This window comes from Rhinichthys klamathensis, unplaced genomic scaffold, assembly GCF_029890125.1.
Source record: "Rhinichthys klamathensis goyatoka isolate OS25496 unplaced genomic scaffold, OSU_Roscu_1.1 h1tg000110l_1, whole genome shotgun sequence".
NCBI classification, from domain to species: domain Eukaryota; kingdom Metazoa; phylum Chordata; class Actinopteri; order Cypriniformes; family Leuciscidae; genus Rhinichthys; species Rhinichthys klamathensis.
Genome location: NW_026606648.1, coordinates 434,136 through 462,075, shown reverse-complemented (window position 1 = coordinate 462,075; position 27,940 = coordinate 434,136). Strand labels below are relative to the sequence as shown.

The 27,940-nt window shown below is 39.2% G+C and overlaps 1 protein-coding gene across 4 annotated transcripts in view; it reads left to right on the top strand.

The window, feature by feature from the left end:
• sema5a (sema domain, seven thrombospondin repeats (type 1 and type 1-like), transmembrane domain (TM) and short cytoplasmic domain, (semaphorin) 5A) overlaps positions 1–27,940 on the top strand; it is a 150,629-nt gene that overhangs the window by 97,562 nt on the left and 25,127 nt on the right. For all 4 annotated transcript variants that reach the window (XR_008807377.1, XR_008807378.1, XM_056254083.1 and 1 more), the window contains exons 11-16: positions 277–484; positions 4,792–4,909; positions 7,380–7,561; positions 9,461–9,604; positions 16,704–16,851; positions 23,820–24,045. Coding sequence is in view for 2 of the 4 variants with exons in the window: in XM_056254083.1 (XP_056110058.1) it covers positions 277–484; positions 4,792–4,909; positions 7,380–7,561; positions 9,461–9,604; positions 16,704–16,851; positions 23,820–24,045 (1,026 nt within the window). In the remaining 2 variants the exon portion in view is untranslated. The remainder of the gene's footprint in view (positions 1–276; positions 485–4,791; positions 4,910–7,379; positions 7,562–9,460; positions 9,605–16,703; positions 16,852–23,819; positions 24,046–27,940) is intronic.

Sequence of the window (27,940 nt, the reverse complement as noted above, 5' to 3'; positions counted from 1 at the left end):
TGGAGAGTTGTCCGCCCTGCTTGCCCTTTCTGATCCAAATAGCACATCCATATTTAAGTTGACAGCCCAGGTGGCAGACTAGCTCTTTATAGAATTTTCATGTGATTGAAGAGATCTGAGGTCATTCTCCACTCCTGCTTCTCTGACATTATTTCCTTCCAATCTCACCAGGTCATCAGAGATGCCCCACTTGATCACCTAAACTTTTTCATCCCCCTCTCTCTTACCTTCTCCCTTTAAAGTCTAACACACTTGTTCTCGAATTCCTCTTTCTAGATTACGGCACCATTAAGAAGGTCCTCTCCCCGCTGAACCAGACCATGGGCAGCTGTTTGCTGGATGAGATTGAGCTTTTCCCTCAGAAGAAGAGGCAGCCAATCCGCAGCCTGCTTATTCTTCACAGCCGCAGTGAGCTATTTGTTGGAGTCAGGGAACAGGTCATCAAAATCCCCCTGATGCGCTGCAACTTCCACAAATCTAGAGAGTAAGTACTGCAACTTCTCAGCAGGCTGATGTGCAGCATCTCAAGGTAGAAATTCATAACTACTTTCTTAAAGAAAACAGCTCACCCAAAATGAAAATGTCTCTGTCTTTCAAAAACCGACTTTTTATCTTTGGAATGAAAAAGGAGTTGTAGATATTCAGTACAATAAGTGAATGGTGCCCAGTGCTGCCCAGCACATTTTTCATATGAATTTAGATGACTTAAAATATAGTCAACAAGTCATATGGAATATTAGGATGTTTTTTTTTATTATACCCTTTCATCAAAAAAACATATTAACTTTCTGCACCAGACACAACTTTTCTTTTCTGTGCACTTTACAATGTGGACGTTAAAGAAAAGAATGTATCCTATTTTTACTAATCCAATCTATTCACAAAGAGTAAAACCAAGTCCCAGCCTACTTTGTAGCTGACTATTTTGTTACACCCTTGAATTTTTTGTAATTCTTTTCAATGAGATTCTGTTTGTTAGCTTTAGTTAATGCATTAGTAATCTTGAACTAACAACAGACAATTTTTACAGCATTTAATCATTTAGGTTGATACCTTAATGATATGTAATTAATTTAATTGTTTTAATTGTTAATTGTTCGTTCATAACTAACGGTAATTTATATAATTATATAGAAATGAATATGATCCTAAATTAATAAATGCCTTAAAAGTATTTTTCATTGTTAAACTCATTAAAACAAGGGATTAAACTTAATAACCAATGCATTAAACCTGCACTTCATTGTTATGTGTTACCTGTTCGTTTCCCTTGCAAATGCCACATTTTATGTCAGAAGGTAAATGCAGATGCCATTTCATGATGGCTTTTAATAATAACAACATTTTGATTCCTGGCAAGATAAATCATACTAATCTTACCAGGGCGTACATGCCTGCAACTTAATTTTTCATTGCACCAGAATAATCGTAATGTCACTAAGATCTTCTGCCAGAGGGCAACAAAGAACAATCACCATGTTTGACATTGTGCCTCCAGGCCTTCATATCAAGAGCACTTCTCTAATCTTTGCTCATAAGGGGAGATGGCAGCCTGTTCATCATCTCTCTCCATTTGCATTCCAATGAAACGCGCTGAGTTATGTGAATATGAGCTGAGTTTTGCCTGATGCGCTTTTTCTATCCTGTTAAGCGGTTTAAAGATTGTGAGAGATCAATTACTCACACCTCTATGCTTTCTGACACAAAAGAGGAGAGCTTATGCAAAATTTTATTTTATTTTTTATAAACGGTCACATGCCACAACTTTTAAAAATGACTGGTTTATTCTGCTGACATTTACATTCCTGTGTCACTGTACTTCAAACTTTCCGTAACTGAATGCTTGGCTATATCTTTCTGTCTGCTCTGATGATGTGTATGATAGTCCTCAATGAGTTTGAAAAGCGATTTGGTGTGTCTCAGGGCCGTTCTCTCTTTCTGATGAAAGTCATTACCAAGACTCAAGGGAAATATTGCCAGATTAAGTTATGCCAATGCAAGCTATATTTATAATAAGAATCATGTGTGCACTTAAAGGTGTTTAACTATTTACAAGGCTCATATCGTGTTTTTATCATTCTATCCACTTATAAAATTATTCAAGTTTTTGTTCCACTTAGAGTCATTATGTAGTTTACAGCAGTGCTTCCCAGCCCTGTTCCTGGAGGCACACCAACACTACATATTTTCAAACTCTTCCTAATCGAACGGACCTGATTCGACTCGTCAGCACATCAGTAGAGACTCCCAAGACCTGAAATAGATAGGTCAGATAAGGGAGACATCCAAAATTGTGCAGTGTTGGTGTGCCTCCAGGAAAAGGAGGAAATACTTTCCAGGACCATCCTTTCTCTACCTTTTAGAGGTCAACAAGCTGGGTAACACTTTACTTGAAGGGGTGTGCATAAGACTGACATGACACCTTCATAACCATGACATGACATATGTCATGAATATGAAGTAGGGTTTATGCATGTTTATGACAACTGTCATTAAGTGTCTTTCGCTCAATAATGACATTTTGAATGCAAATATGACATTGTTTAAGATGTCTTTGTTATGACATCTTGACATAAACCATAACATCATAACCTGTCAGTGTCTTTGTCATGACAACTTGACATTAAATTAAGTTAAACTGTCATGTGGTTGGTTTTGACATTGGCTGTCATGAGGCCATTATAACTGTGTCATGAATATTTTTCGTGACCTCAACTACAGTGGTACAAATTGAATTTGTCATTAAAAAGTTATAATGGCTTCATGACAGCCAATGTCAAAACCAACCACCTGACAGTTTAATGTAATGTTAACCAATAAAGCTAAGTGGTTTCTTAAGTTTGATAATTAATCTGCTATGTCATGTTTATGACAGGTTGTGTTGTCTTAGTAATGTCAAGTTGTCATGACAAAGACACTGACAGGTTATGATGTATTGGTTTATGTCAAGGTGTCATAACAAAGACATCTCAAACAATGTCATATTTGCATTAAAAATGTCATAATTGAGCAAATGACACTTAATGACAGTTGTCATAAACATGCATACAACTTCCTTCATATTCATAACATGTGTCATGTCATGATTATGAAGGTGTCATGTTAGTCTTATGCACACCCCTTCAAGTAAAGTGTTACCACAAGCTGTTTTTTGATGCTGTGCCTTTAAGATTTAAAGTTCCCCTGTAGTCAATAGTTGATTCCTTAAAACTCATCTTCGATCACCAATCACCAAAATGACGTATTTAAACGTTTTTTCCTGTTTCTTCATGCCTTAAAATAGCTTAAATGAAACTCTACACCATAAATATGCTAATTAGCCCCGCCTCCAATCACGCCAGCTTAGAGATTCACTCGGCCAACTTACTGAGGTTAACACCACAATGATATCGCTTTTTACAAGGTCGGACACATAACGGTAATTAATATGATTAGGTTTTTGCTTGACTACTGTTATCAAACAGCTAATAATGTGTTGCTAATGTTACACAAACCATGTTCCCATTCGCCGTCTCAGAGTCAGACAGCTGCCTTCTAACAATCATCAGAAATGCTTTGAACAACTCAGATCGTCAGTGGAGAAAGGCATAAAGTTGATCATAACCTGTAATAGACATCATACACCTGCTATATGATATTGGTAAATCTACCCGATTTTTCATATCAACAGAAATATATAAAGGAATAACCTGGCTTCTTGAGACTCCCCTGTTAATGATATGCTAAAGCGCGCCGGCACGTTGACGTGATTGGTTACAAGGTAGTTTGTGACGTCAGAAACACCAGCAATTTCAAGCCTCGCCTTTGAGACTGCCTTTGATTCAACGCAGTTTTAAAGAGAAAACACTCAGCAATGGTGTTGACTTATGAATTTGCACATGGTTTGTCTTAAAGCATATTAAAAACACCACATAGACATATAAACAACATTAAAAACGTGATTATCACCACAGGGGGACTTTAAGTAAACACCCATTTTTTGCATGTGAGAAACCAGTCATGTACTCCTGCTTACTCATGGGCTGCGTCTGAAATCGGTTACTCTCTTGAGTAGGTACTTATTTTGAATAAGTAATTACTTTGTGACTGCTAAAAAAGTTTGTTCTATATACTATGATTGTGTGTAGTATGAATGTAATCTGGACGTACTACATTCGCCATGTTTACATTATCATGTGACTTACCAGCGGCAGTTGCGTCGCTTCACTGCCATTCACAAATCCTCACCCGTGGCCTCATGGGATAGTCAAGAGTCCATCATATGCACACTTCAGAATCTCGCTGGAAGTAATAGGTCATCCGGTTACTTTTTGCCTAAATTCGGACATACTTTTTCGCCTGCTATATAGTAGGAAGTATGCAATTTCGGCCTTTTGGCCTTTTCAGAAGGATGTGCAGAGCTGTAGGTGCTTCACACAGCTTGGAACAGCACAACTTTGACGGACTTTTACAGTTTATTTATAATAAGAAGAATTATTATGGTATTTTATTGTATTTTTTGTTTAATATATCATAATTGCTCCTTGTTTCACCTCTACTGTCTTCAAGTTTCAGTTGTCTGAAAGGATTTCATAAGCCGTTCTTCCAGTTTAATGTCAATAGATGGTGTTTTTTGACTGGGAAGGAAGTTTTCAGTGTTGAAACATACAGTGTGCTTTCATAAAGGAAAATTGGATTTCTCGTTATATGACCTCCTCACTTCTGCTCTTCTTTTGTCTTCTTTCAGTTGATTAATGTTGCCATGAACTTTAATATCATGGTGAGCATCTGCTCTTTCTCTCTCTCCGTCAGTGCCTGTGTGGGGGCCAGGGATCCGTATTGCGGCTGGGATCTGGTGCTGAAGAAATGCACCACCCTGGAAGAGAGCGTCAGCATGAGCCAATGGGAGCAGAGCATCACACTGTGTCCTGTGAGTATCCAGAATGCACTTCAATCATTCACGCAGTGCCTTAGCCCTCAAAGCCAAATGTTTTGTTTTTTTCATATCGAGACTCTTGATGCTGATCCAGTCTGTCGTTGAAGAACAGTGACAAATGTGGCTGCTTCAACCGTAACGTCTGTCTTGCAAGATCAACTTTTTTTCTCTCATAACAGCAGACACCCTTAGAGGAGTTTTATAACAATGTTGGGGAAACATTGTAGGTGCTGAGACAATGCAGATCTGATCTTGCTGCTTTTGCAGGAAAACTAACTTTTTATCCCTCTGTACTCAAAAAGAACATTTAAGGCCAACTGCGCATGTGCACAAGGAAACAAAGCGCAGCACAAATTGCTGTCAGCCATGGTTCTTTTGAGTGGCGTTCTTTGGTAACTTGGTTTCATATTTCCACACTCCTTTGTGCTGACATGTGCCCCTGCCTGAGGCCTCCCAGCCTGTAGATCACTCCCAGAATGCTTTGTCCAATCCATCAGGTCTCTCCCATTTACAGTGGCTCTGAAAATATTTGGACACTTATTCTTCACGTGGTTTCATGTTCTAAAGTTTACATGCAGCCTTCTGTGAGATACCACAGCTCTGAAAACACAATCCACACACACATCTGTAGACACGCATACTATATACTATATCAGGCATTTTTTTCTCACAGGGTCTTTAGGTGAGAGACCTTGTAGCTGTAGCTGAGAAATGACATTTTGTGTAATAGCAAGTTGCCTCCCACACTGCCTGGAGAAAGCAGCATGGAATTGTTGAACACGCACAGGGAAGTGCAAAAGTGTGGGAGGCTTCGCTCTCAGACTCACTAGAATGCAAGATTTAGTATTGATTTAGTTTCACACATGTTGTTTAAACATATTGGTTACACATTTTGAGGTTCAGATTTCCTTTGTTGTTGAAAACCAAAATCAAAAATGTGCCCCAAAAAGGTTAAGCCGTGATGTTCATGTGGAAGATGCAGGTTCGAATCTTGCCTTCAAAATATTGGAGAATTACATGATGCCAATTTTTTGTGTCATTTTATTTCCCAATAAAATTGTCTCATACAATACACAAAATGACTATAATAAACCTCTTTTTTTTGGACTGTAACTGCCCTAATATCGTATTATAAAAGTACCAAAAAAAATCTGAATTTCTTTAAAAAAAATTAAAAGTAATAAAAAGGCTGAAAAAATGTTTTAGTATTTCTTTCTTTTTTTTTAAGTTTAAAACTATGGGGGTTTGATATAGTTTTGTTTTAAAATGTTAATCTTGTGTCAAGGTTAGTAAGTTTCTAAAATATATCAGATAATTCAACCATCTGTTGACTTAGCCGAAATAGTTCAGGTTGTCAAATGTGATATTCAATATGAAATTTGATATATACTATTCATGATTCAAAAAGATAAAATGACTGCATATGATTGCAAAATGATGCCATTGTCCTTTGACCTATCATTTTTTGACCTATCAAAAAAACAACCACCACCAAAACCATTTACTTAGTTAATCAAATGAAATTCAACCATGAGGAACAACTGTTTTTGTGCTTGTATCACTCACACTTACAGGGCATCCCACTCATCTGACCTAATCCTTTTGGATACTAGATAGCAAGGAATCTTGTATATTTGTCCACGGGGTGTGATTGTGTCCAGGTGTCTGAGGTTGAGTGAAAGGTCTAAAATGACTTTAGTAGCAGAGCACATTAAGTCTAGATGGAGATATACTTCATTCAGAAAGCCCATCTGGAGGCTGACACAGTATGGAAATAAACAAAGAACCACATTTGTTTTCTCTGGGGAAAAAAACCCCCGTCAACTCACTGTATCATCCCCGTCTTAAAATTGGCAGAAACCCCATCTATATTTAAAGGAAAAACGAGGCCTTTGAAAATGAGGTTTGTTTTTACTTTTCCACCGCATTGGAAATGTGACTCTCTTATGCGTTCGGTACACAAAGAGCACAGACAATTTCTCTCCACACCGAGGTTCATTTATTCTTCTCTATTCATAATGCAACGACAATCTTTTCCACAGAACTCATCGTGTCTTATGCGTTAGACAACATTACCTTCTCCTTTTGTTCACAAAATATGATGTCCTGTATCTGATACCTCAGATGTTAATAACCAGAGTGCAATAACAATATTACATTAGCTATTCATTACTGCATTCTCATATAATGCCTCAAATGAAAATATTTGCTTATTGTAAAGTGGGTTCATTTTTCAAACAGGAGCCTGTGATATTTTCAGCTATCACAAATCTAATATGCTGAAAGCTACAGTATATTTTAGTTTGGATTTATCTAATAACTGGCAAATGTGACCTTATCTGCACATTCTGCAGTAATAATTCATTTTCAATCATATTTTGTTTACTTGTTTCTGTTCCCATTTACAATTTATGTGCTTTCTTTCTTTTGTGTGTGTTATATTTGCGTGTGTGTATATGTCTAGGTGAGGAATGTGACTGTGGATGGTCATTTTGGAGCCTGGTCGGGATGGAAAGCGTGTAGTCATAGCGATGGCGGCAGTGTTGGTTCATGCCAGTGTCGGACTCGAGCCTGTGACAGCCCGAGCCCTCAGTGTGGAGGGCAACCGTGCCAAGGAATCAGTGTTGAGGTGGCAAACTGCTCCAGGTATACAACGTCCTACATATGTACATACAAAGACTGAAGCACAAACAGGAAGTTACTCTTTAAAAAGCATAACAGATAATGTTTATTATGGAAGCTTGTTTCCACTTCAAAATAAAAAAATATAACAGTATTATTTTGTGATAATTGCAATTTTATGTCACAATGTAACTTTATATCTTATAGTTTCAACTTTATTTGTCTACATATAACACTTGCAACCTTATGTCTCACCATTTTTACTTTATTTCGACAATATCTCACAATTATATTTATATAATATATTGATATTTGTTGTTTTACATCTCACAATGTGACTTTTATATCTTGCAATTGCGGATTTATTTCCCTCAATTGCAAGTTTATTGTAATGTGATTTTATATCTCGCAATTGCGACTTGATTTCTTGTTATTGTGAATTTAAATTGGCGATTTCATATGACAATTGCTACTTTAACACACTGTGACTATATTTTTTCAATTGTGCCTTGATTTTTATTATAATTGTCATTTTGTCATTTCACATTTCTGATTTTATATCTCTCAATTGCAACTTTGATTCTTGTAATTGCAACTTTATATCTCACAATGGGACTTTTTGTCTTGCGATTACAACTTGAATTCTGGTAATTGTTATTGTAAATATTACAGATGTAATTTAATATATCACAATTCATATATTGTGACTATCACATAATTTCGACTTAATATCTCAAATTTACAACTCATCGCTGTTGGGCGGAAACGCATCTCCTAAAACGCTACTTTTCAGGAAATAGAAAAACACTCTATTTTTTTAATAATTAAACTCTGCATTATCAAAATAGATATTGTGGCTTTATATGTGGTCAGACACTTGGATGTGTCATTAGATTATTAACATTTTACCAAATTAAACTCAAATGGACCTAAGAAGTTTTTGCGAATAGCGAATATCAGAGAATGTCGGACATGTGTTTTGTTTGTCATTAGAACGACCGCATCGGAGGCAGAACGTGCATCACGTTACGTTTCATCAACTTACAGGTTATTACATTTATTTTAGCTATGTGGGTGCTTGGCTATGTATTCGATGACTGTACTTATTCAAAGAACCAGTTCTTTATTTACAATTGCATTGCAAACAAGCAGAAACGGTCAAAACTGCGTGAGCCACTTTATTCGGAAAAGAGGTGAGTGGGAGTTATGAGGTTTTACTGACAGTTTGGGGATCCTTAAATATTTGTAAAACCCACTGACAGACGTAAAGGGTGACCAACAGTAATGATATATAGAAAGAAATTAAAATGACAAAATAAGGAGTTTCAACATTTACTAATACTTTATTAAAATCTTGTTAACATTAGTTAATGCACTGTGAACTAACATGAACAAACAATGAACAGCTGGATTTGTATTAACTAACGTTAACAAAGATTAACAAAAACAGTAACAAATGTATTGCTCATGGTTAGTTCATGTTAGTTATTAATACATTAATTAATGTTTAATAAATGAACCTTATTGTAAAGTGTTACCGTGATTTTATATATATCGGAATTGTGACTTGATTTATTGTCATTTTTATTTCAAATATGACATTTTCTCCAAATTGGAAAGCTTATTTTTAACTATTTTTTTTATTTGACAATTTCCTGTTTTAGTGGAATTTCCTCTGAAGTGCAAATACCATACCATGAAAGAGCTGTATCTGACACACCAAAGTTGCTGTGTGATTCTGAGCTAAATTGTTTCATACAACTTTTTTGTTTCCATTTCGCAGTGCTTCATTGTAAACAGGCTTAGAATGGCCTTAACTAAGATCCTTAGTTAACAAACTGAAGGTCAGATTATAGCAGCCAGCTGTGCCAGCGTTTGATTAGTGATAATTAGTGATTACTGCTGTAATGTATCCATCCTCAGAAACGGGGCATGGACGCCATGGACGGCCTGGGCTCCTTGCAGCACCAGCTGTGGGATCGGATTCCAAGTTCGACAGCGTTCCTGTAGCAATCCCACTCCCCGCCACGGAGGACGCGTTTGTGTGGGCCAGAACCGTGAAGAGAGGTAAAGGAAAAGCAAGATAGCTCATTGCATATGCAGATTTACTCATTTTATTTTATCATTTTTTATTTTTGGGGAATTTACATTCAAAATCCACTTAGCTCAGAAATGTGAGGGGGCACGTGCCTGTTTGAAAGGGCATGACGCTTCTTTTGTTTGTTCCTTTCATTCTCACCTGCTGCATGTGCAATTGCTGCTGTGATTTCATGGCACTTGACAATAATGAATGATTATAGGCAGCTCATTTCATTGCTTTTTTATTACTCATCTTATTATGCAATGTGTATCTGTAGAAAGCTTGTTAGTGCATAACTATCAGCACACAAACCAAATGTTTGAATGGAGGAGTGAAAGAGGTTCTTCTTTATCTGCTCCATAATTTGCGTGACTGACATCCAATTAAAAATAAACATGCTAAGGCTTTTTAATTACAGGGACTGCGACCACAGACTCCACACACACACACACACACACACTCAAACACTGTAGGTATGATGCAGCGCTGTTTAATCATGGCAGAATTATGTTTAAACTACGCTGCCCTGAGAATGTGTGAGGTTTCTAAGCAACAGTGCATTGCAGCTGAAAAATTAGACCTGAAGTGGAGGGATGAAGAGTAGATGAGAGAGGCGTCTGTTTAAAACCGTTATGGTCCCTCCATTCAAGGTGCCAACTTCCCCCGACTCTCACTTTTTTCTTCAAACATTTTTATCCATATTCCCACGTTGAAAACATTATTGTGCTAATTCCCCGAAACTCAACGGATCCTCTGACAGGAAATAAAAACACGATGAAATGGAAATGAGCTCTAATATCTAAGTTGTTTCTCCTAGACAGTGGTTATCAACTGGTTTTGTTTCAGGAACCAAGTGGCGACCAACAATATCAAACAAATTGGTAAACAAAAGTAAACGAAACATGACAGTTTTGTTTACTTTTGTATAGTAAACCATTTCGTTTTAACCTTAAAATCAATTGAAATTAGTAACCTTAAAATCAGAGCCGGACAGTAACGGAGTACATTTACTTGAGTACAGTACTTAAGTACAATTTTGAGGGATCTGTACTTTACTCGAGTATCATTTTTGGGGAGTACTCATGACTTTACTCAAGTACATTTGAGAGGCAAATATTGTACTCTTTACTCCAATACATTTCTATCCATAACCGTGAGTACCCGAGTAAAATAAAAAAACAGTAAAAAAAAAAGAAAAATCTCGGACACCCTCAATTTGTTGTTTCCCTCTCAAACGTGATTGGATTGTGCAGGCGCCACTGATTGGGACAGCCTATCAGCAATCACTTTCAGCTTTCCGCCAAAGTCAACTCCATGGTCAGATTTTATATTACACATTAATGTAAGCCAAGCATTTGGTTTGATGTTCTTGAGTATGTGGTGTGTTTAACACAGATGTGGCAGTGGCATAGCCACGAGGGATTTCTGATTTTCTTAATAAAAAAAACTTTAGGAGGCAAAATATATTTTTACTGATTATGTGAATTACACTGCGCAAACCAAAGTAGGCTACTACCCAGCGAATGAAGAAGGGTTGGCGCTCAGTCTCCACAGTACATAAAATATTAATTTTGTTTTATTTTATTTTTCGGGTTTGCATTTATGAGGAAAAAACAATGTTATGGACGTGTTCTCCGTTACGGACGTGAGCGCTCTGAAAGCGGCATAAAAAATGCTTTAAAACTTTCACAGAGACATCAAACAGAAAACACAAAACCTTTCTTTAACCTGAATTTTGTTTTGCATTAATTGTATCTTAATTTTAATCAAGGTTTCATCAACCAATTGCCTGGGTTTAATAAATAAGAAGTAAATAGCAGACGATAGATAAGAAACGGAGGCGCCGGACGTGAACTGGATCTCGTCTCATAAATGAACCGAAACACAGTGTATAAGGTAGCCTACTTGCCTCTCACAGACATGTCTACTTTTAAACAGAAAAATTCAAAACGAAAGAAAACAGACTACAGACTGCTCTCTGCTTATGTAATCCGTATGAAATGTGCATTTCTCTCTGGCGCGTTCACTGCTGAAGATCGCGAGTCAGCATCGTCAACTTCATCTAGCCGACACTGACAAAGAAAACACTTGTTTATTAACAAGTGTTTATTAATAAACAATTAAAATATCTCCTTGCTATATTTTACATATTCATAATCATTCCTTTTGCCGGTTCTTTGTGACAGCTTTTAGGTGCTTTATTGGCAGCGCCACCCTTACATGTGGTGTGTGTGTGTGTGTGTGTTGTCCCCGCATTTAAGATGGGACCCCCCAAAAATTTAATTAAATTAAATAAAGCAACATGGTAAAAAGATGAAAATGACTTGATTTTACTTTCAATTCCTTTTACATTCTCCAAGGTATTAACATTAAAATTTTTCATAACTCCATGTAGGACGTTTCTGTGCATAAATGTAAGCACTGTGGCAGTAGATTAGTAATGCAATATTTAGAAAATTTACTCTTGTACTCTTGATACTCAAGTACTTTTAAAAACAAGTACTTTAGTACTTTTACTTAAGTAGACATCTGACTGTAGTACTTTTACTTGTACTTGAGTAAAATTTAGCAAGGGGTATCTGTACTTTTACTCAAGTAACAAAGCTCTGTACTCTGTCCGCCTCTGCTTAAAATGAAAAACATTAAAATATTAGAAACATAGGCCCAAATATATGCAAAATTATTAACAATTTTGAAAATGTACAGCACTGTGCACAGTAGAAAAGTTGGGGCTTAGTATTTATATTAAATTTTTTTTTATAAAGTCAATTCTTTTATTCAGCAAGGATATATTAAAATGGCCAAAAATGACAGTAAAGATTTTTACTGTTACAACTTTTTTTTTCTTCGAACTTTCTATTAATCAAAGAATCCTCAAAAAATATGAAGCAGCACAACTGTTTTCAACATTGATAATTATAAGAAAAGTTTCTTGATCAATCAGCATATTAAAACGATTTCTGAATTCCTAAAAATGCCTAAGTTATGCATGATTAAAAATAAATACATTATTTTAATATTAATCTTTTTTATTTTAGAGGGATTTTGAAAATATGACAAACTGAGCTTGGGTTTGCCAAGATACTAAAGTCTGCAATCTCATTGGAAAAAGTTATGGAATTCACCCAAGCTCATGGGGGAAAAAAAATCTTGTTTATTTCAAAATGTCCATTTTAGGAGAAACTTCTGTTCTGAGACAAAGTTGATACCTATGTGTTTCATTTAAGTGTTTTGACCTGTGAAAGAGCTAGAGCAACTGCTGAGCAATAACATTTTCGGGACAGAACGTGCATGCAGCTTGCTTTTGAGTCGCCATAGAAACACTGACATGGGCTTAAAACACGAAGAAGGCTTGCAGATTGGTATTTTTTTCTGCAGGTGACTGTGAAGCAGAGGATTTTTGCCACTTCTTGCATTTTCCATCTCCTGCCCCCCGCTTACACTCTTTATCCAAGGCGCCGGGGCACTTGATGCCCTTAGGTGTCTGAACATAAAGGCTGTGAATAATCAGCAGAAAAAGTTCTGGTGCAAGCTTTGAGTTTGGATCCAGTCTAGCTAGTCCACAAGCCCTTGCAAGTTTTTCACACCACCCATCCACTTTAATACAACACCTCGGCCAGCCCAACGGTGCATAATGGCTGTGAAAACATATCCGGGGAGCGCGTCATGCCCTCAGTTTTCATTTAAGGTTGAAGGGAGCTGAATTAATGGCTCAGATGTGCTTTGTCATTCCCTTTAGCAGGACGCTGCTTTGGACCGAAATAAGAAAGCAACATTCCTGTTTTTGTTTCCACTTGGACTGCTGCAAATTCTCTATAGTTTGGGGTCTTTTATCTGATATTGAAAGAAGTTTGGATTCACTTGTTAGTACTGTGGGGAACTTTTTTCTTTGTGTCCTGCTCAGCCAATGGGCATCTGTTCAGAGTTATTCAGCTCATATGTACAGTCACACTTTATTCCCTGTTCGCCGGACTGCTGCCAGATGGCAAAGTCTTCAGCACACCGCTCCGCTGTGGCTCGGTCACCATGAGATGTCCTCCATGAGGGTTAGAGAAAGAGAGAGAGAGGGAGTTAAAGTAAAATTAAAGTAATGGTATTAGTTAAAGTAATACTAAAGTCAAATATGTATATTCTATCATCATTTTCTCTTTCTGACTCATCATGCATGAATCAGTTATCACCACTTCTCTAATGAATTCCCACTTTGATCACTTGATTTAAAAAACACATATCATGTACAGTTTTTGATGTATTCATATTTAGTAAAACACATATCAGTTACATGATGGGTTTTAACTTCATTCAGGATATTTTGGGTAACTGCACAACTGACAGATAACTTTGAGCGCACCACCAACGGTGTGTGTGTAACCATAGCGACAAAACGACCAACTTTCGGATCCTGCATTTAAGCTTATAATTTCGTTTTTAAAAATATAATTATGTATTTAAAAGTTGCAGAATGGATTCATTTGGAGACTTTGAAATCGGCAGAGATAGGCAGGCAATGCAAAACAAAATCTTACAAGTTATTGCTTAGCTTCAACAACACTAGTCTGTTTTTTTCCCCTCCGGTCTCGACTTGGTCTCGGTCTTGGTCTGTCTTGGTCTTGTCTTGGTCTCGATACCCTCTGGTCTTGGTAGTGTCTTGGTCTCGGTTTAGGCGGTCTTGACTACAAGTCTACTGGTTGCTAATGCTGGCAAAATTCAGCTTTACGCTCTCAGAAATAAATTAAGTTTTAAAATATTCATTTTTGACAGTCTCAGGTCATGCAACCTGAGAACTTAGAGGTCCCTGATAGTGGCCCGGTCCATAATCCAGCCCTGGTCCAAAGGCATATAGGCACTTGGTGTCTGTAAACGCAGAACCAGCAACTTCCATCCATTTGTGCTCAGAAACTCTCCAAAACAAGACAGAACGCCTGAAGGCAAAGAACTGTTGTTGCAACACTCCAATACTTTGTTCTGCCTGAAATCCATTTGATAAATGAATGTGTTTTTTTACAGGCTCCCTCATTCTTTTCATACACCATCTCAAATGTGCTATTAATTACCACTTTTTTCTTTTTCTTTTGATCGTTTGTTTCTTTCTCCTTTTTTTTGTGCCAGAGCAGGGGCAAACTTGTTAAACTTAGCAAATCCGATTTGAATGAACACTATTTGCATATGCAAATTGGCAGTGGGTTTCCTTTGGCTATAAATCTTTCTTATATGAATGTCTCAACTTTTTTATTGCCCGCTAGATCATTCACAACAAGTTGCCGGGATCAATCGTTTTCCAATGGGGATGTGTACTCCTTCCTATTTTTAAATGCTTTTTCTTTTTCTTATTTGAATCTGATTATATTGTCTTATTTTCTAATTTGCACATATGCACAGATCATCAGACATCTTTGTTGAAGAAAGCGTTTGCACTTTTAATAAGGTGCAATCTACAACAAGCATAATTTACATTGAAAGGAGGTGTTTTGTAGTGAAAAGAATGACAATGACTTAAATACTCCTACAGGGTATTTTTGTTGTATTGAGAGTTTGAGTCTTAAGTAGATCTCTATGCACAGTCTGTCTATAAGCCATTTGTTCTTCATCCAAGTGCTAAATCCCCACTTTTACAAAGCTACATTCTCGAGATTGGTAGTGATGTATGATTTGCTACTTGTTTGAATGCTGTCAGTTTCGCAAATATAATGTAATTTAATTGGATGTCATGTCTTGACCTTTTATGGCATTTTGCCTGTTATAAATACATGCTTGGTTTTAATGTTATTTTAAGGTGGGGTAGGTTTAATTTCAATTAAATGAACTGCACAACTCGTACACGTACCCCCTTTATCACCTCACGTACCCCAGTTTGGGAACCACTGACATAGGGTTGCCGTGATTTTGCGAAGTAAGACATGTTCCTGGATCAACATCTTTAGTCCTAATATCCCTACCCCTAAACCTAAACCTACCCATAACTTACACCTAAAATCAGAGGGAAATTATAAGTTATTAAGAATGGTGTAGAAGCCCCTAACCCTTGTTGTAAGTCTAATCTTGACATTAACTGTAAACCGGTTCCTCAAATCTGATAGGTTGATTGAAATGTTGTTCCAGGATCAACAAGGATGTATATAAGGCTTAAATAAGGTTTGCTGGTTTCTGATTTCTGTTACATTTCTAAACAATGCAATATTTTCATTGCGACGTTCATGAATGTCTTAAAATAATGCACAATGCACAGAACAACATCTGTACTCATTTTATTCTTTTTTGAAGTCATCACAGGCTCAGGATGTTTGAGGTCATTTTTGTTCTGATTATGACCATATCTTCAAAAGGAAACTGACTTCATTTATACTTTGCTTCCTTTCAAAGATCCACTGATTGCAGTGAGACCACATGAGAGCTGGAATGATTGACTGTGTGTGTCCAATCATCATGCTTTATACCAATTACAACTACCTTTCAATTACAACTACTTGTACAACCCACGTGTCTGGGTTTGCAAGTGGACAGACGGGCCCAGAAAACCTCCTCTCGCTCTGCCTGCAGACCTCATTTAGATAAGACACAGGTCCATCATTGCTCATTACAAACCTAGGCATTTCCTTCCCTTGGAGACCTACACATCTGCTAGCCAGTCATTATTGCATGTTTGCATTTCCTACATGTTGAATTAAACAAATTTTTCTTGATTCCTTGTAAACCTCTGATGCACTTTATTTCGATAATCAACTTTAGACATACTAACTAAGTAACTTTGCAACTATACTGTATATCAACTACTGTAATGCTCATTCATTTGCAACTACTGTATATATCAACTAACTCGGAGAATGTTGCCGATATTAAGCAGACAGTGTACTAATACTATAATGACTGATAGTTGACATGCAGTTGCAAAGTTACACAAAAGATTGGAAATTGTTATTTTGAAGTAAAACTATTTGTGATCTAATAGTTTGTGCGTCAGAGGATTCATATTTTATTATAAAGGCCAATGTTTTTATACATAATCAGAATGGGTGAAAAACTGGGAGATGGGTTTGTGAAAAAAAATCTTTATTTGCATATTGAGATGTTTGTTTTAATCTTTCTTAGATATTGCAATGAGCACCTGCCCTGCCCCCCGCATGTCTATTGGTCAGCATGGTCTCCATGGGAACGCTGCACAGTTCCATGTGGCGGTGGGATCCAGTCGCGACGACGAACGTGCGAGAACGGAAACGAATGCCCTGGATGCAGCATTGTATGTCACATTCATTTTACTTCTCAGCTTGTTTATGAGACCTTGAACTGAGCACCTCAGGAAATGGAAAGTGTGTGTTCGGTGCTTATAAATAGGTTCCATTGCTACAATATTACAAGAACTAAGAGTATAAGCATCATGGACTACCCTATGGTGCGCATAATATCTTAATCATTTGTATCATATATTTAAGTTGCATGGTACGTATCATGCAACATAGTGTTGACAGCAACATAGTGTTGGCCCAGATCCGGCCCATATCTGGGCCGTGTGGAATTCTAGCGTACCAGATGTGGGCCAGATCTGGGCCAACACTATGTTGCTGTTGGGTATAGGCAAAAAGTGTCTTAAACAGTGCACAAGTTGCACCTATTGCAAGCTTTTTTCTATGGAACTATATCTAAACCAACACTACTATTCAGAAGTTTGGGGTTAAACTTTTGTGACAGAAATTAATACAAGGATGCATTAAATTGCTTAAAAGTGACAGTAAATACTTATTTTGTTGCAAAAATTATTTCAAATAAATGCTGTTCTTACCTAAAAATCCTAATAAAAAAATGTATCATGGTTTCCACAAACATTTTAAGCAACACAACTGTTTTCAACATAATGATAATAATAAGAACTGTCTCCTAAGCACTAAAACAGCATATTCAAATGATGTCTGAAGGATCATTTGAGACACTGAAGACTGGAGTAAAGGTGCTGAAATTTCAGCTTTGTCATCAGAGGAATAAATAATATTTTAGAATATATTAAAATACAAAAAAGTTATTTTAAATTGTAATAATTTTTCACAATATTACTGTATTTTTGATCTAATAAATGCAGGCTTGGTGAGCATAAAATACATTTTTCAAAACTTAAAAAATCTTACCATCCCCAAACCTTTGAACAGTAGTACATGCTCTAACAGTCAAGAGCATTTTACAATCCTAAAATACATATCCTCCTTTGGAAAGCTGGGAGGAACTTGCCGTGTGTGTTAGCCTTGCTAGAGTACGCTGGGATTTTCCAGGTATGAGCAAGCTGGGATATTCTTACTCCACTTTTAAACCAGTCACTCTCTCACTGCTAGTTTAGAATAAGTCCTGCTCACATGACCACGTTTCTCTTTCCATGCCATTCGTGGAAGTGGTTTGAATGATTTAAAGAATCTGGCACAGCTTTGAATACTTCATTTGCTATTTAAACTGTTTTATAAGAAATAGTAACATCTGTCCAGTTATACAAATCAAGGCTGTCAACCTTTTTACGATCTTCGCCACTTGATCAATGGCACTATGGCTTAAGAGAAAGTCCAGACGTTCCTGTAAATCTTAATGATAAAGCTCTGTCGTTTTAGCCTCAAGGTCAGCTGCCTCAGATCCATCACCATGTAGACGACACCAAACACACCAAAGCATCATAGGAATGCCACAGAGCGTTCATGTTGATGTATATAATTATGTATGTGTGTGGGTACCAGGGTGGTGCGTTGCCTGATTTGGATTTTTGTGCTATTTTTGTGCCCTGTGAACACGAAGTTACATATCTGTTGAGCTGCTGATCTACTCAAAGAGGTAATACTGAGAACAGATGCTTTAAAAAGTAAGCTTCATATTATTTTCTTTTACTGATGATTGCCAGACTTTGGCATGGGCCATACGTGCAAACAGCTGTTAATCGTTTTATGAAAAATGTCCCTATGAAATACTAGTTGGTGGTTGTTTTGTCAGACACAATAAAAACATGATGTGTCATTCAGCTGGTAATTTTACACGGAGATCGTTTGTCACAGTGGTTGTTGTAACCTCTCTCTAATGATAGTGATAAAGCTCACAAGAATGTTGCCAGATGTCAAAGTAGACAGAAAATTAATAATGAGTACCTGGAAACCCTTAATTGGTTGTCTGTTTGTGAGATCCTTCATATGTTCAGTGTAATTATGCTCTGATAATAAGACTCAGATATTACCATCACTTTGTCTTAGGGCAAGTGTATTTTCAGAATCAACACAGCTGAAATCTGTGACAGGCTTGAATCTGTGAAGTACACTGTTCAGTGTAAGGATTTATTCTCTCTTTCTTAGTGTTAATTAGGAATGTTTTGTGTAATGGAAAAAAATAAGAAGGTGTCTTATACCAAAAATATACTCTTCTCAGAGTGTACATAATGTCAGCCAACACACACAAGTGTAAACAATACTACTCTTTTCTTCTATCCACTTTGAACCCACCAGCCTTGCCAATTTATGCATTCAAGCGAAGGATACGACAAACTGGCGATTTATCTCAAAATGCCCACCTTGAAGAGTATCTATGGAAACGTAGTCGGTAATGGCTTAAAGTGAACATAAACAGTAGAGAAAGACAACGCATATGTATCAGTATATTGGATCTGTGCATTAGTCTTAAAGTGACAGCAGCCTGATATTCCTGCTGCTGTCTGTTTTTAATGTTAATCAAACAAACCATAAAAGACAAAGAAATCACTCACTGATCTTCACTGAATACATTTTTGCAACTTTAATAAGGATTAACCTTTATTAAATTTGCACAGTGAAGATTATATGCAGTGTTGTTTTTAAATTTGATTACTTAATTCAATTTCTGTACCTGAAAAACTTGAAAAGCCCTGATTATTTCATTATTTCATTGCTTAAAGTTTGATTATTTGTTCTTGTTCTCCAAGGCCTCTTTTTGGATGGTTTGTCCAAATAGCATGGTCATTTGCGCAATTATTCTGATTCAGTCACTCAAAATGCACTCAAAAAGTACACACACTGTATAATAGATTGCACAAGCAAAAAAGTATAGTTCATTTCTTATCAAGGCCGTGGTGTACCTTGTGTGCGAGTGTGTAGTTCAGGGCCTCAGAAGTTTTATCTCTTATGATCACATTTGGACGGTCCTCCGAGAGTTCTAGAGTTTATTAATTTCTTCTGAATATATTTCAAACTACTACATAAAACCATCCACGACCCATAAAATCTCTGCATCCCATTTCTCTACGGTGACTGTGCAGCGTGGGTATTAATTTAACCGGTCGTAGAGAGACAAGTTTTCTCCAGGGAATTTGAACATTCCCAAATGACAGCATTTTTCATTACACCCCCTGAATAAGTGTATCATTCTCACTAGTCTTGCCTGACTGATTGTGTGCTTTTCTGTACTAATAATTGAGACTATTTGTCTTGGTGGTCCACTGTGGAACGGCCAGCTGACGTGTCTCAGGTGAACCGCTGGTAATGAATGCAATCAACGACACCTGTAATGGATTGAAGTTTGTTGTTTTCAGAAAAAAAACATACTAAAGGCTGCTATCTCTGTGGAGTCGGGGGCATATAGTGTCAAAGTTGGGAGCCGAAGAATGGCCAATTACGTTCCAACACACACATCCTTGCTGATACGCTGCATTTTTTTGTGTGGACACAAAGGATTGAGGATTGTGTGTATGTGCAAAGTGGATGTAATGATGTTAGAAAGCTCCAGAGAGCGCGGGTGGGATTACTCATTAGTCAGCAGATGCCTAGACTGAACGGGGACTGGCAGAGCTTCATACAGGGCATCCCCTAATCCCTGCCTCCACTACCCATAATGCATTAGTGACGGATGAGAACTGTATGCAATACAGTAATTCTGAGGATGAAAAATATACTTGGGGAGTGCGAAGTCTGAAAAAGATGGAGAGAGAAGGGGGATAATGAATAGATTGTCGGCGGGAAAAACAAGAATGGAACAATAGAGAATTAGGGAAAGGAAGAGCCCGATAAAGTGAGATGGATGGAGAATTATAGAAATGAAAAACGTGAGCAGGATGAGTAATGATGGAGCGGAAAAAGGGAGTGGAAAAGAAAGCAAACAATCCGAGAGGCTGTATTATACACACGTAACATCATTATCGACGGGGAAACATGATTGATTTTGCTCGGTTTAGGTCGTGTCATGTTTTCACATTTCAGACATCACGGGAGGCCCGGTGCACAAGTATCAGGCTGCGTACATCAGTGTTAAATCACCATTATGATGTGCTGCACATATGTAGGCATTCGCCCAGCTGGTGAGAACATCTACCTCATTGAATCCAATGTAGCATCAGCACCGCAGCCCGATGTGTTTGAGTGCGTTCTGCTGCATTATCACTTTCACTTAATTCCCTCGAAAAAGAGATTTTTGCAGTCTTGCTTTGTAGCGAATGGAAGTTTATGAATTTTCTGATGGCTGCTTATAAGGTGTTTCATTGGAAACCAGAAAGACTATCAACATTTTTTTTTTTTTTTCACGGGCTGTTGAGGGAAGGTGTGATATTACTTTTCTAAGTGATCAGACTTCTAAGATCAGACAATTTCCTCTCCGATAATACTGAATTATAATCTATTTTAATCCACATTTGTATATTTTTATCATCATCATCATCATCATCATACTTTTATTGCAGACTCAAGGTTCAAATGTAAAAAACAAAAACAGAAAAAAAAAATATTTATATTTTTGTATATGTAATCTAATATTTGTGTGTGCGTGGTCCTGGTAAACCCTACATTGTGAGGACCAAATGCCCCAAGAAAAGATAGTTACCAGTAATTTTTGACCTTGTGGGAAGAAAAAAAATTGTCCCCATGAAGAAAACAGCTTATAGCCTAAATCACACAAGATTAGGTTAAGGGGATAGAATATACGGTTATAGTGTGTGTGTGTGTAGTGTGTACATGTTTTTCTATCCCGGTGGGGACTTAAACCTGAATGCACACAGACTCATGGGGACTCGTGTCACTGTGGGGACCTAAATTGAGGCTTATAAATCATACAGAATTATTTTTTTTGAAAATGTAAAAATGCGTTTGTGTGTGTGTTTAGTATATTCTTTCTTTATACTCCTTACTTTATACTTTATTTAAAGACTTGTACTTGTACTATAATTTATTGACCAGACTTAATGTTCTCCTAACAAGCAACAAAAGAGAAGAAAAAGTTGCAGAGGGACTCGAACCAGTAAAGTAACCACCAAACTGCACCCTAGCAACCACCCAAATTACCCCAGCAACCACCTACTGTAGTAACATGCCATATTTTTTTCATCATATTTATCTCTCAGAGTGAAGAAATAGTTCTAATATTTTAATGGCATGTTTACATAACTATTTATATGTATCGCAGCTTGTAGTTGTAGTTTGTTCATTTGTGGAGGCATCCAGACGTGGATAATGGTGCCTTGTAATTATTGAGTACCTCGTTTTGCTTTTGTGCTCTGAGAGAGTGCAGTCTACCGTTAACATTTCGCTATGCGTACTCACACAAATACAACACTAACACCCAACCCTCTTTTGTCTCTGAGAAAACATACTGCAAAAATCTCTGCATGGTAGAACCTTTCTAGCTGATGTGTTGATGCTCACTGAGATAAAAAAGTGTCGAGTCAGCTGATTTGATTTCGTAATATTTACCATCATTAAATATTAACAAGGAAAGTGTGAAAACAAAAGCAGGTGTTCAGAGCGCACTGTAAACAATGCCTAAACTTTTCCATATCTTTAACCTTGTCTATCTGCTCTTCATCCGTGGGAGAACGGAGGTGAAAAGAGACGAGTGGAGGGAGGGGAGGTGAGACAGACGTCTAAGCGCTTCACATCAGCTCTCCCTCCGTCTGACAGATTGACGGATGAACAAAAAGAACTTTTATCTTATTTTTCCAAGGTCTGGCAGTCATTCAAGGTCTATTAAGCATAAATAAATGCTGTGAGAATGGACACAGCTCCCCACTCCACCAAATGAACACATATGATTTACAGGAAATCTATAGCTCCTTGTTTCAGGACGATTTATTAAGGCGTCAGGACATGAATCTGACTGCCTCAAGTGCTAGACATTGGTATCAGAAGACGCTCTACATTATCATAAATCGAAGGATTCAAAGCTCACAACTGCTGGTACAGATCAAGGATACAGGCAGTGTGGATGTCATATCAATTATAGAAATGCAATAAAACAATCAGGAATTTAAGAGGTTAGATTTGTCCCCGCCGAACTAGGACGAGACGTTAGAACAGACAGCACAGCCGAAACTCATTTTAACTGTCCCATGCTAGTAGTGACAATTTTTGTCTTTTTGTCAGTCATTCGAGGTTCCATTCAAATCGAAATGTCATTTTAGCTTGTGTTGGATGTACTCCCTTATTTATTCCCTCATATTTCAGTTTTTTTTTTCTCCTTGAAGGCCATAAATTAAACTTGATCAATGACCTTTTCTGCCTGACTTGTTTGCGACTTGCCATGTTCAGCAGAGAGTGCGATGGACATATTTCATAGGCGCCTGCAAAATGGCAACAAATCACCAAAGCGACTTTCTCTGCATAAATGCTACATACAGTACATATATATATATATATATATACCCTCATGTCACGATTCGATACATATAACGATACTGAACTCATGATACGATATTATTGCGATACTCCAAGACATGATAAAAGGTTAACAAAAAATGTACTGTTGATTAAAATGCTAAATTTAATATTTAATTGTGGGTGTAAATGAATAGGCTTGGACTTGGTGCTGATAACCCAGTGCACAGGACAATGGTAACACCAGAATAAATATATTCATGATTCTGAAGCTGAAAATACAGAATTATTTTAGACGAATATGCTTACACTCTTTCACTGACTAGATATATTTAAAACAATGTAGGCCACTTTTTACTGGTAACATAGGACATTTGGCATTATCAGGACCCACAAATATTCCCCCATTGCATTATTATACATTATTCAACGTTATAGTAGTTTAATGTAGTACTGACACTAAAACTCTGAAAACTTTTTCTCATACAGTCATTTTTATTGTGGGTGAACTATCCACGATACATATTGTCACTATCCACGAATCCACGATAAATATTGTTGCATTTTTGTATTGTGATATATTGAGACACGATATATTGTTCAAATACAATCAAATAATATATTTTGTCGTTTTGTACAGGAATTCCAGTCCTGTAATACCCTCCCTTGCCCGGATCTAAAGAAGACCACTCCCTGGACACCATGGACGCCAGTGAATATCTCGGACAATGGCGGTCACTACGAGCAGCGCTTCAGGTACACCTGTAAGGCGAGAGTGCCGGAGCCCAACCTGCTGGAAGTAGGGAGACAGCGGATTGAGATGAGGTACTGCTCCAGCGACGGATCCACTGGATGCTCCACGGATGGTGAGATCTCATTCCGTCTCTCTTCCCTGCGATCCTTCATTTGTCACTCACCCTTTTCCTTTTCTCTGCTCTCATCTTGCTTTTTCTCCCTGTGTCTTTGATGAAGTGAGCCAGCAGTGACTTTGAGGCAAGACACTTGATCTATTTGTCAATCAGCGGAAAGACAACATGATGTGCTCTAGTGCTCCTCTCTTTCTCTCACTCTTTCTCTCTCTTTCTCTCATCTATGTGGGCTCACTACATCACATTTTGGAGTGTCTTCTTACCCGACACAAGTGCTCTTGGCTGCATTGTGCCTCCGGGAGACATGAGGAACATGCTTGTTAAGTCAAATCAGAGAATGTTATTTCTCTCAGTGGTTGGGGGGCTTCTTACATGTACTTAATTTGATTTCTCTTCCTCCCTGCATGTGTGCAGCTGCATTTGGGTTGCACATCTGTGAACTAGTTGTGGTTTGTGAACAAGCTGTTAACTGACGAGTTATGAGAGTCAAAGTGGCACAGAGGTATATAACGGAAATGCAGTGAAAACCCTGTAACAGTAAATTTTGTTTGCGAGTGATGTTTATAGACACTCATATTCTACAGTGAAGCTCTGATCTTCAACAGACGCTTACTAAGAGATGCCGCACACAAAGCTAATGACTAGAGCTTTTTTGGGGGGTATTTTCCATCTAACTAATTTCCATTTTGTTTTACGAGCGAATGGGCTAAAATGACAAAAGAAAGAACATTCACAGCCATAAAGAACAGCACAGCAACATTTCATTTGCCAATTTGTGGAAGTCATTTTGTTGCACTTGAATGCAAAAATGAGCATGAGATAATTCTTTACACACACACACACATACATACATACATACATACATAAATGCATACATTCATACATACACAAATGCATAGGTAATGTTTAGGGCTCTAGCATCGTTTACAGACTCTCATATGATTCATAAGTGCTGCATCAGTATAGAACATAAATATTAAGTGCCCAGCAAATCCATGATTAATTTCTGCATTTCAACCATTATTTAGCTTGAAGCACCCAGCTATAACGCTGCGTGGCCTGTCATGACAGATGTTTCTTCTAAGGGCTTTTGGACAGTTGTTAACTTACTGCATATCGTACCGAGGAGCCCTAGTCCCATAATCACCTCCACACTAAAGATGTGTGTTGATGTCAGTGAAGCCACAAGGGAAGATGACTTCTGAAACGAATGGGCTGCCACTTGGCCAAGATTTAGCCTCACGTCTCGGCGGGCCCATATCGATTTGAATCTGTAAGCCCCATGCCTGTGTGATAAACCACAGCATCTCATTGCATAGAGTTCATGTGGAAAAATATAAAGTGGTGGAATGAATGTGGTTACATCAAGGGTTCTAAACTTGCGATTCGCGATTAATGAGATTAATGGATTTTAAATGGGTATTAAAGGGATAGTTTGCCCAAATTTTCTCACCCTTATCTCGTTTCACACCTGTATGACTTTCTTAATTCTGTGGAACATAAAAGAAGATAATTTAAGAAATGATCTCAGTTTTTTGTCTTCTTACAATGGAAGTCAATGGTAAACAAAACAGTTTGGTTACCAACATTCTCCAAAATATCTTCTTTTATGTTTCAGAAAAGAAAGAAAGTCATACAGGTTTGAAGCAATGGAGACGTACAACAGTTCCCTTTCGTTGTCACTCCGAGTTCCGTCGGATGACGACGAATGGGGGGGTTTCGCTTAGAAGCCAATCAACTTCAAGTACTTCAAAACGAGCCAATGGCAAAGAAATGCCATGGGTCTGCGGAATTTGCATAGCGTAACTCCGCCTCACCTCGTGAGTATATAAGGAGAACGCTGGCAGCAAATAGGCATGTTTTCGCTTTGGAGCCAAGTTAATCCTTCGTTCCACAGCCATCTCTGTACTGTCAGTTCTTCAGACGAGCGAGATTCCCTGGTGTTGGTGTGACGGCGATCTCCGGCGAGCGCGCACTTCCTGCTTATCTGTCTGTGGTTTGACGGCGAGTGTGTGTCTCCCCGGGCGCTTCAACACAGTCAGTGTTTCTTTTCTCTCACAAAAGAGCTTGCACGTGGCACGTCTTTTTAAAGATGCCTCGCCCGTGCACTTCTGGTTGCGGTAGACTCGTTGCCGACTCTGATGGGCACGAGCGTTGCATAGTGTGTTTGGGCATTGATCACGCTAGAGCAGCGCTCGTGGATGACTCATGTTCTCTCTGTGGGAACATGACCATCGCAGCACTACGATCAAGACTCAGTGATCTCGCAAGAGTGAGAGCCCCCTCATCCACACCCCGATCTACTGACTCTAGAAATAGAGCTGGTACTTCGGCTGGTGGCCAGGGTGATCTGAGGGTGACGGTTTGGAACCAAGCGCCGACTATCAGTCCGTGCCCAGCCGCACCCTCTCCAGTGTTGCAACCCGTGAGTGCTCAGGGGATTCCGGCGGGACCATCTTCGGGTGCCCCGCGGGTTTCCTTTGGCGCTCCAGAGGAGGACACGATGTCTATCGCGGCATCACAAGGTGGGTCTGAGTCTGCTGGAAGTGAAGACTCATCACAGCTGCCACCTTCGGGTGTGAATACAGTTGTGCCAGAGTCTGATCCAGAGATGACGGCCATGCTGTCTCGAGCCGCCGCGAGCATCGGGTTAGAGTGGACCCCTCCGCCCTGCCCCGAGCGCTCGCGGCTGGATGATTGGTATTTGGGTCGGGCTGCGGATCCCCGTCCCCGTCAGGCCCCGATACCTTTCTTCCCGGACGTGCATGATGAAATCTCGAAGTCCTGGAAGACTCCCATGTCTTCCCGCGACCGCTCGATGATTTCATCCGCCTTTCCTCCCCTCGATGAGGCCGCTGCCCGTGGGTACACTGGGCTCCCCCCGGTTGAACGCTCTGTTGCGATGCAACTGTGTCCTCAGAGCGCTTCTTCTCGTGGTGAGCCTAAGCACCCATCCAAAGCCTGTAGGTACTCGTCTACACTAGTGGCGAAGTCCTACAGAGCTGCGGGACAGGCAGCCACCTCTTTGCATGCCATGGCCATTCTGCAGGTCTACCAGGCCCAGATGCTCAGGGACATGCACGAGGGCAGGACAGACCCAGGGCTCTTCAATGAGCTGCGCGCCGCCACCGACCTTGCTCTCCGAGCGACGAAGGTGACCGCACGCTCCCTGGGTTTGGTGATGTCCACAGCTGTGGTCCAGGAGAGACACCTATGGCTTAATCTTGCTGATATGCGAGATGCCGAGCGGTCCCGGCTGCTCGACACTCCCATATCACAAGATGGCCTTTTCGGCGGTGCAGTCGAGGACTTTGCCCAACAGTTCTCGACTGCTCAGAAACAGACTGAGGCTATCAAGCATATTCTGCCCCGACGGCCCGCTGCTGCCTCCACCCAGCCGACCGGGCAGAGTACTCAGTCTGTTCGCCGCCGAGGGCGCCCTCCTACGGCTCCCGCCCCTCCCGCCCGGCCCAAGCAGCAGCCTCCACCCGGGCCCGGTCGCGGAGGAAGCCGTAAGAAGGCGCCCCAGCCCTCTCCAGCCCCGCCCCCCGCTAAACGCCGGGCCAAGCGGCGCTCCTGAGACGGGCTGCTCAGAGATGATGTTCACTTCTCAGGAGATGGTAGCAGGACCACTCCTTCCCCCGGTGGAGGGCCGGGGGAGAATCTTTTGTTTTCCGCTCCCCGCTGCTCACCCACGGGTGGGCAGCACCCTAATGTGGTTAAAGAAAGAAGTGACACATTCATCTCTGAGCACACAGAGTTCTCGGACGACACGGTGCGCCGCCCCCGGGCCGTGCACCCCTCGTCCTCCTCTGTCCCAGAGCCGGATGACAGTGCGCGCCGTCCCCGGACCGTGCCGCTCTCATCCTCCTCTGTCGCCAGACCCCTGGCA